This window comes from Phodopus roborovskii, unplaced genomic scaffold (assembly GCF_943737965.1).
Source record: "Phodopus roborovskii unplaced genomic scaffold, PHOROB, whole genome shotgun sequence".
In the NCBI taxonomy this organism is placed as follows: Eukaryota; Metazoa; Chordata; class Mammalia; order Rodentia; family Cricetidae; genus Phodopus; species Phodopus roborovskii.
In genome coordinates, this window is record NW_026126588.1 from 20,325,622 (window position 1) to 20,335,600 (window position 9,979).

Below are 9,979 nucleotides of genomic sequence, written 5' to 3' on the forward strand. Positions count from 1 at the left end.
TCTGTCTTCATTCATAGTCCTCTATGGCGACTTCAGGGGTAAGGGGTTTTAAAAAAAGTCCTTTAATATTTTCATCATTTAATTTTTTAATAGTATATAATTTAGTATTTTTCTAATTTTTTAAATGTATGAATATATTGTATTCATTTTATGAACGGCATTTTTACATTCTTTTAAAGACTATGTCATGTGTATTTGGTCAGTCTTGCCTTTGCACTTATAAGGGTAAGTGGAATTCCTGCAATAAAGGAGCTACTTAGAAGTTTAATAGATGAGGGGCCGGCAAGATGGCTCAACAATAAAAGCTCTTGACATGAAGCCTGCCACTCTGAGTTTGATCCCTGGAATCCACATGGTAAAAGGACACTCACTCTGGTCTCTACATGTATGCATGCACTTACCTGTGAAAACACACACACACACGCTCACACATGCTCACACACGCTCACTCACACATGCTCACACGCTCACACGCACACGCTCACACACACACACACATGCTCACACACACACGGCAGATCTGTAGTGTTTAGTTGAAGTTTCCTATGTGTACACTATTGTTGCCTGTTAACCATCAGTTAGTTATTCTAGATGCAGTGGAGGAGACCAGTTCACCAGCTCAGAGGGCCAGCAGTGTCGCAACAGGAGCACAGTGAGTTTTGCTTGGGGGCAAGTGAGAGGGCACCTGTCTTAGTTAAAATGTATGTATTGCTGTGACCAAACACCATGACCAAAAAGCAGGTGTGTGTTGGTGGGGGGGGGGCGGTGGAGGGATGTTCACTTACTCTTCTATAGTGTCCACAACTGAAGGGAGCCAGGGCAGGAACCTGGAGGCAGGAGCTGATGCAGGCACTGGCTTGCTTCCCCTGCCTCCCTGGTCCTGCTCTCTTACAGAACCAGGGAGGGCACCACCCACAGTGGGCTGGCCCCGCCCCCACCGGTCACTAGTTAAGGAAATGCCCTACAGCAGCTGGATCTCATGGAGGTATTTTCTCAACTGAGGCTCCCCTTTCAGATGACTCCAGCTTGTCAAGTTACAGTCATTTGATGACAATAAATACCCTGCCTCCTTTCCTCTGTGCTGGTTATATTTAATAATGGAAAGTATTTAAAGCCTAACACTCAGTGAAAAATTTAGGAACATGTCCAGGAAGATGGCTCGGTGAGTGAATGTGCTTGACATCAAGCACTAAGACCTGAATTCTCCTCGGGACCCAGTGGTGAAAGAAGGCCTGGGTTCCAGTCTGTCTCCTGACCTCTGCATGTTATTCATGCACACTCACCTCGATACATGTTAAAATCTGACAAAATCTAGCATCAAAGAACAAAATGCTTAGGAATAAACACAAACGAGAAAATCTAATACACTGGAAACTTTATATTTCTGCTGTGATTAGATGCCAGTGAATGAAAAGGTTCTCTTGTGGACTGGAGAAGTTGATCATGTAGATGTCCGTGCACTCAGGAGTTCAGGAGGTTAAATGCATTCCCAACTCACACGTCAACCGCACTTTATTCTTTTGAGAGGAAGAAAAAAAATCCATCCTGAAATATACTCTCAAAGGACTCCATATACCCAAAATAATAATCTTGAAAAAGAACAAAGACGAACTCATTTTCTGATTTCAGATTTTATTATGTTCCAGTAATTAAAAGAGTGGCATTGGCAAAGACACAGAAGCCAGGAAAGAGATTGGGGCTTAGAAACAGCCGTGTCCTGCATGGTGGAACTTTTTCCCACCACAGGGCAATGCGGAAAACTAGATATTTACATGAGGAGAACGGGAAGTCAGACCCTTAACTCACATTACAGTCAAAGATTAATTCAAAATGGATCAAAGAGCAAAGCTAAGAGCTAGAACTAAAATTTCCCAAGGCAAGTTATAATTAGCTCCACTGGGTAGTATGATACTTCTCTGGATATGACTACGAAAAACTCAAGAGTCAACTACCCACTATTAATGGGCGAAGGACCTAAAAAGATTTCTTCAAGCAATCTCTAAAGGCCAACAAGCATTTAAAGCATGTGGCATCACTAATCAGGAAAATGCCAAACAGAGTCACTGGGATAGACACATCCACACCCGTTAGAATGGCCACTAAGAGATTAGGAAACAAGCTGACAAGGCTATAGGGCAGTTATAATAACCCTCGTGTACTGCTAACAAGAAATAAAATAGTGTGGCTGCTACAAAAAGTATGGCAGTGCCTCGAACCGAAAACAATTGCCCTATGACACACACTGCTGGGTATACGCTAGAACTGGAAGTAGGGTCCCAGTGATACTTTTATATACATGTTCACAGCAATAGTCAGGAGCTCAGCAGTGGAAACATCCGAGGTATCCACTGATGAATAAGTAGGTAACAAGGTAAGGGACACACACGCACAGGAATACTACTTGACCTTACAAAGGAAGGAAATACATGACATACAATGACTGAACCTCCCATCCCTCAAAAAACCTCACATACTAAGATTGCATCCATACCAGGCACTTAGGGTACTCAAATTCAGACACAAGAAATAGAATAGTGATTACTACAGACAGGCAGGCAGGCAGGCAGGCAGGCAGGCAGACAAACAGCATGCCAAGGGTAAGCAGGGAGGGATGACCTGACAGCTCATTTTGTGAGGTGAGTGAAGAATTCTTCTGCAGACTATGACTGCAGTGTTAGGTGCATTCAACACTTAAGATGCTAAGTTCTGTTGCTTATACTTAACCAATAACTTGAAATATGGCTACAAATAAGGTATATGAAATTATTTTGAAAGCAAGCCCAGGTCTATGGATGGGAGGTAAAATTATAAAACTCTGCAGTGAAGACATAGGAGTATGTTTCTGTAAGTTTGGGCTGGTAAGTTTAAGATGGTTTCTTACAGCACACTGAAAGAAAAAAAAAAAAAAAAAAGAATTGTAATTTACCCAAATTAAAACTGTTCTTTAAGCCAAGCATGGTGGCTTGTACCGGTAAACTTGGCACTTTGAGAGGTGAAGCAGCAAACTACTTGCTCCAAGTCAAGATTTCATTGTGAGTTCCAGGCCAGCCTGGGCTAAGAACCGGCCTCTAAAACACATAAAAATAGTGTGCTTCACTATTTCCTGAAAAGGAAAAACCAAAAGTTGAGGGGGAAAAATGCCAGCTATCTTTAGGGAACTTGTATCTACAATAATTTCTTTAAAAGTCTTACAGGAAAATGAAAAGATAAGCCAACTGAAAACCAAACTGGAGACTGAAATAGCTTTTTGGCCAAGGCAACATACCGATGTCCAATGAACACAAGAAAGCAAGCGATTTTAGCCATTAGAGAATGTGATCCCAATCAGAAGCCTCTCACCAAGCAGAATGTCTGTCAACTATGTGAACAACTATGGAACCTAGTTGCTTTGAAAGTATGAAATGGTGATAAAACCTCTGTGCAAAAAATGGTAAAATTGAGGCTGATGTACAAACCTGTATTCCACTCTAAGGCAAGCATTAAATGAAACACGATGAACTTTTTCATGGATGTTCACAGCATTAGTTAAACGCCCTCAAGGAGAAAAAGCTCAGAGCTCATTAGCGGATGAATACCTTAAAAATATGGGCTATGTCTACTGAATTACAGATTGATGCTACATGAATAAACCTGTTAAACTTGGTAACAGAAGCTTCTAACTCCAGTTATGTAACATATGGAATAGACAGCCCCATAGAAACAATGATGACTTTCAGTTGAGGGCAGACTGCTAATGAGTGTGAATTTCTAGAAATGATGAAAATTCTGGAATTATAATGACTGCTGCAAGCACTAACAAAGGTTCAATTTTGTATTATACGAATTACTCCAAATAAAGCTATCTCTAAACAGAGGCTTTTTATACAAACATTTCATAGTTTCTAATCGGAGTTACTTTCAATGAAAATTGGAGCACTTGTGGGAGGTGTAGCTCAGTGGTCGCCTTGCCCAGCATGTAGAAGGCATGACCCTCTACACCGCTGACATACACCAAGTTTGGTACATAGACAGCAGGACTAAAGGGTGAGCTGTTTCCCAGTCCCGTGGAGGGCGGTATATAGGGCAGACCTCGGTGATAGCCTGGGGAATCCACCCAGCATCAGAACTTTGAAAACAGCAAGTGAGCTACACAATGGCTGACTGCTTTAGCCCAGTGAACTACACAGTGGTAAACAAGCTACTACAACTTCCCACTGCTTAATCCCAAAAACCAAACTGGAAATTCAGTTTCCTGAAGGCTCTCTACTGTGTTAAGTGACCAAAATAAAGTACCATGACTCTGAACTCTCCAGCCACTTCATGTCTTTGATATTTGCTATCTGTTGTCTCCATTTGGTACAGATCCCAGTATTTAGGGATGAGGCCCGTAACCATCCAATGAGATTGTGAGTGGAGTAGGCACAGGACCGGAAATCACAATCTAGGCAAGACCACAAAGGCTAGAATAGGAGCTCGACCCAAAAGAGGCCAGAGTGCTTCAGTGGGGTGTGATTTGTGGGCCCTCACTCTCCTTTTGGGGCCACACAGATCTTGAGGATGTGGGCTTAGGTTGGTATTATCCCATTACGAGGAGAGGACTGACTGGATTAAATTGAAACCAAGAAACAAGAGTTGGAAGAAGCCTGCAACGAACGGGGTCTACGGTACTACGTGTGCCAGTCACATGACCGCCTGGATGCTCACATTGTGTAGTCTGATTGAAGAGTCATCCTTGAACATAATCTTGCCATTAGGCAATTCCCAAAACACATCAAATTCTTAGCCCATATTTGTTCAATCAAATGTCTCTTCTATAAACGACTTCACATGACAGAATCATTCAGAAACAGCACTTAACCATTTTCTCTAATGTTCTCTGGAGGGAAGTCCCGGTCCAGACGTCAAGCAGACACAGCAGCTACTGTTCCTATGTTGGCTCTTTCCTGCTAAGGACCAGAGACGATCTGGGGTGATTTTCTTGCTTCCAATTTAATGTTATCAATATCCTTTTCTTCCTCTGAATCTTGATCTGGTATCCAACTGAAAACAAGCATACATACATTCAGTCACATCTGGAATAATGATTTAATCAAACACACTTCTGGTAAGGGACGCCAGTAACTTTATAAAAGAAGCAAACTAGCTTTCAGAACAATAAAAACCTTGGCTGAGCATGGAGTTAACGCCTACAGCCAGCGTTCAGGTGGCCACGGCAGAAAAACGGAAAGCACAAGGCTGGGACTACCCAATGAGACCTTGTACTAACAAAAGAACAAAGTGCACAGCCAGGAAGAAAAATAATGAATGGGGCATTACAAACAAAAGAAACCACAACTCTTCCTAAGGGCCAATGAAGACTTGCTTCTGTAACACTGAAAACACATTGACCTTTTTGTTTAAGTATGCTCAATGAATGTTCTACCAACCCTACTTCTGTAAACTCAAATATACTTGAAATTTTTAAATAGCAACTAGAAACAATGACACTGGATCATGGTATTAAAAATCCTCGAGTTCCTTCCTCCTAGGCTGACCCCAGGTTCTTTGACTTAAGCCTCTCAATGGAGGCTTAAGGGTCTAAAGTCAGTGTAAGGCAGAATCTCAAAGCAGTGAGCTTTTTTAAAATATATAATATATAAGTTACACATTTTTCTGTACTATGCAATGAACTCAAGACCTTACACATAACAATTGACACTAAGGAGATCCAGAGAATCATAAAGACATACTTTAAGAACTTGTACTCCACAAAATTGAAAACAAAAATTGAAAAATCTAAAAGAAATGGGTAACTTTCTTGGCATACAACCCCCAGGGCAATATGAGCAATTATTACAAGTCCCCCAACACTCCCCCACCAAAAAAAGCCCAGCGCCGGATGGTTTTAGCACAGAATCCTACCAGACTTTCAAAGAATTAACACCTTCAAATTATCCCACAAAATAGAGACAGAAGGAACATTGTCCAGGTCACTTTATGAGGCCACAGTTGTCCTTATACCCAGACCATATAAAGACACAACAAAGAATTACAGACCAATTTCCCTTACAAACAAAGATGCAGAAATAATAAAATACTTGCAAACAGAATCCAAGAATACATTAAGAAGCTCATGCTGGAGAGGATGTGGAGCAAGGGAACACCCCTCCCCTGCTGTGGGAGTGCAAACTCTACAGCTACTGTGGAAAACAGTATGGTGAGTCCTCGGAAAGAAGGGGATTGTACCACCCTTGGTCACACACCCAAAGGATGCTCCATCCTACCATGGGGGACACTTGCTCAACCATGTTCACTGTGGCTTTGTTCCTAATAGCCAGAAACTGGAAACAACCATGTCCAAAGAAAGATGTCCAAACAGAAGATAACAAAAGAATGTCCTAACCTAGATGCCTAGATAGGAGAATGGATAAAGGAGTATCTGTTAAAAAAAAAAAAAAAAAAATCATAAAATTCGCAGGCAAATGATGACACTAGGAAAAAATAGAGTTAGGTAACCTAGACCCACAAAGACAAATATGTATGCACTTTCTTGTGGACATTAGTCATACGTAAATGATAACCATGCTACAACCTACAGACCCAGAGAGGTACGTAAAGAAGAGGGGTAGAACAGATTTTATAGGTGGACTGGGACACAGTGGGGTAGGGTAGGATTAGGTGTGGAGGGGAGGGAGTGTGGGGAGAGCGCTGGAATCTATAAAGGAGATCCTAATGAGGGCTCAGCGTGCCATTCCTTGTACTCAGGCAACGCTTCCAGTCTAGGTTGTATGCAGTTGAGTTGTTGGTCAAGGAAGTCCCATAGAAATCCCCAAACCACCCACACCGATGGCAAGATGTAGGGCTGCTCTCCACAAACTGACGGGGGGCCCCAATGCCAAGGACAACATTCACACAACCCACTGAACATGGAGACGCCTAACTGTGCCTACATGAAGTCTCCACCCCTACATTTTACTGTCTTGGTGCAGGAGGATACCCTGCAGACACCAATAGAGAAATGTGGCCACCAACCCAGCCACAAAACCTTCAACCTACAGTCTGTCCTGCCTACAAAACAGGCTAGGGCAATGGTGGCACAGAGCTTGTGGGAGTAGCCAATAGACAGATGTCTCATTTGACTTAAGACCCACTGCACAAAAAGGAACCCATACAGGACACTGCTTGGGAAACCAAGTACCAGAGACCAGATAGCCCAAAGACTGTGGTAAAAGCAAACAAGAAGAAATGCCTCCTAACGATACTCTGCTTTATTCATAGGTAAGTAAGCCCCTCATCAGTCATCAGAGGGGCTTCCCCCGGCAGCAGAGGGGAACAAGTACAGAGACAGTCTAAATTGCAGGTCTCCATCAAATCCCTCCCCTCGGAGCCCAGGGAATCCAGCAGAAGAGGAGAGATGAGAAAAGTCAGAGGGCATGGAGGACAGCAGACCAGGACCCTCAGAGTCAACTAAACAAGGTATGTATGAGCTCGCTGAGGCTGAGGCATGAAGCACAGAGCCTACCTACACAGGCTGTACCAGGTCCTCGGTGAATATGTTATAGCTATTGACTTAGTGATTTTGTTCCGCTTACTCTCTTGCTTGCTCTTGAGACCCTTTTCTGGTGAGTTCCCATGAGCATCTTCCATGTGTAAGTTTTTGTTTCATCTTATATTTTGTCATGTTTGGTTGTTACCTCTTAGAAGCTTGTTTTTTTCTAATGAGAGACAGAAAGGGAGTGGATTGGGAGGGGAGGGGGGCTGTAATCAGGATATATTATATGAGAGTCTTTTTTATTTAAAAAAATTACGCAGAAGGCAGATAAATGGTGAAAAAAAATATTTTTTAAGAAGGATTAATCCATGCCCATAGGATTTGCTTAAGAGGTAGAGGCAGGAGGATCGCAAGCCAGTCCAGGCTACCATTGCCAGGTGTGGCAGCACACACTTTTAATCTCAGGATTTGACAGGCAGAGGCAGGTGGATTTCTGTGAGTTTCAGGCTAGGCAGAGTTACCTAGTGAGACCTTGTCTCAAAAAAAGAGGAGGAAAGAAAGGAAAGGGAAAGGAAGGGAAGAGAGGGGAGGAGAGGGGAGGGAGGGGGAAGAGCAGAGGAGAGAGGGGGAAAGGGGAGGGGAGGGTAAGGAAGGCGGACTTTAGGTGGACTCTCAGGAGTCTGCTGCCGTCTGATGTAATGACACAGCAGGGCCTATTGTCTCCTTTACTAGTCATTTTGCCTTCCCAATGACTGAAACAGACTTTCAAATTCCTCACAAGCCTAAAGGCCTGCATCTCACACAGCTGGCAGGAGAACCAGACGGGGAGGCCTGTAATAAATGCAGGAGAATGATGGAGCCCTGTCACCTGAGGGAAACTTCCCTCCTGCCCTCCACGGGCTGAGGTCTCTGTGTGCTGATATTTGCCCTCCACTTCCTTATCAACAGAGGGGAAGAACTCTCAGTGTGGTCTCAAAGCCAGCGAAGTCAGGCTCAAGCCCATGCATGTGCCTCCCTACAAGGGAAGCTCACATTTCTGACTCCATACTTTTTCCACAGAAACCCTGTTTCCATCCTAAAGATCTCTGTAGATTGTTCAAGTACAGGGATGTTAGCAGAGTCCCGGGGACCAGTGATGTCAGCTGGGGCCCTCCTGCCACTCCAAACACTGTGGCTTCCTCCTGCTCACGGCAGGCAGAAGTACAAACAGTCCTCAGCCCCAAGGCTTGTGTGTAACTGCCGCAGGGGCGGAGTCCATGCTCCTCACTGTCAGACCCCCCCCCCATTGACACCACTGACATTTGCTGGGACCAGCCCCACATTTTCAGAAAGCCGTGGCGGTATCCTGGAGGACGAGCGAGTTAGAAGCTTCTGTGAATGCTGGCTCACACTTACCCCTGGAGTCCAAACGCCACCTCCCAATCATGTCACCGCAACCAAGTTATTTAATTCTATACGTAGTTAGCAAAAGCTTCTCAACATGGCTAATGACTTACCATTGATCTTTTACACTCAAAAAACGAATACTGTAGAGCTCTGCAGTGTCCTTCCTTCAAACACTGCCGTGGGGACTTTCCTTCCTGTGACACACAAACCAACATGAATGAATGCCTTGGAAACTGCCCACAAAGCACAAGACAACTATTCTTCTAAAAGGACTTCTTTAAAGAAAAAAAAAAAAGTTAAGAAAGTTTCTTAATTCCTTTTTAATAATTTCGGCAACTAAAGAAAAACAAATGTAGCTAGGCGTTGGTGGCGCACGCTTTTCATCCCAGCACTTGGGAGGCAGAAGCAGGCGGATCTTTGTGGGTTCGAGACCAGCCTGGTCTACAGAGCTACTTCCAGGACAGGCTCCAAAATTACAAAGGGAAACACTGTCTCAAAAAAAAAAAAAAAAACGAGGAAAAAAATGTAAAGATTAAATAGTTGCTCTGCATCTCGGTTTTTAAATTATATTCCGTGTGTGTGTGTTTGCCTACATGCAGACATGGAGGTAAGACGAGGGTACCAGATGCCCAGGAAATGGAGTTATGAAGGCGATTATGCACCGCCACATGGCAGTGGGAGTCTGGTGGCGAGTGCCCAAAACTGAGCAGCAGGCCAGCACTCGGCCATGACTTCCAGAACCGAGATGGCTTAGTATTTACAAGCCCCCGAGACTGGGCGGTGCGTTAGTTATCTCCCATTAACCACCAGAGAGACCTGGGGCTGAGCGCTGCAGAGATCTGCCCGCGATCGGGAGCAATGGCTGCGGCCTCCACCCCGGACGAGAGCGCCCGGCAGGCCGGCAGGCCGGCAGGGTCCCCGCAGCTCCTTCCCGGGGCGCGCTACCTGGAGCACACAGGCCGACCGCAGCAGGCAGGCGCCCAGGTCCTCCTTGACGCCCGCGCACGCGCCGCCCTCCAGCTTGTCCTCGTAATACCGGGGCATGGCTGCGCCCGCCGCGCCCGCCGCACCGGAGGCCGCGCGGACGCGGGCGGGCCACGCCCACCGACGGGGTCAGCGGAAGAGACGGCCGGGGCGGCGGCG

The 9,979-nt window shown here is 44.8% G+C and overlaps 1 protein-coding gene across 1 annotated transcript; it reads right to left on the bottom strand.

The window, feature by feature from the left end:
- Positions 1-1,618: 1,618 nt before the first annotated feature.
- LOC127236763 (cytochrome c oxidase assembly factor 5) lies at positions 1,619-9,956 on the bottom strand. Its single transcript, XM_051204573.1, has 3 exons — positions 9,782-9,956; positions 8,947-9,030; positions 1,619-5,019 (listed from the first exon to the last, which is right to left on the bottom strand). The coding sequence occupies exons 1-3, from the start codon at positions 9,878-9,880 to the stop codon at positions 4,978-4,980; spliced, it is 225 nt and encodes a 74-aa protein (XP_051060530.1). The 5' UTR covers positions 9,881-9,956; the 3' UTR covers positions 1,619-4,977.
- Between the last annotated feature and the right edge of the window lie 23 nt (positions 9,957-9,979).

Coding starts and splice junctions, on each gene's coding strand:
- LOC127236763 (XM_051204573.1), bottom strand. CDS start 9,880: ATGCCCCGGTATTACGAGGACAAGCTGGAGGGCGGCGCGTGCGCGGGC. Junction 9,031..9,781: donor GGTCGGCCTGTGTGCTCCAG/GTAGCGCGCCCC, acceptor TGTGTGTCACAG/GAAGGAAAGTCCCCACGGCA. Junction 5,020..8,946: donor TTGAGTGTAAAAGATCAATG/GTAAGTCATTAG, acceptor GCTTGTTTTCAG/TTGGATACCAGATCAAGATT.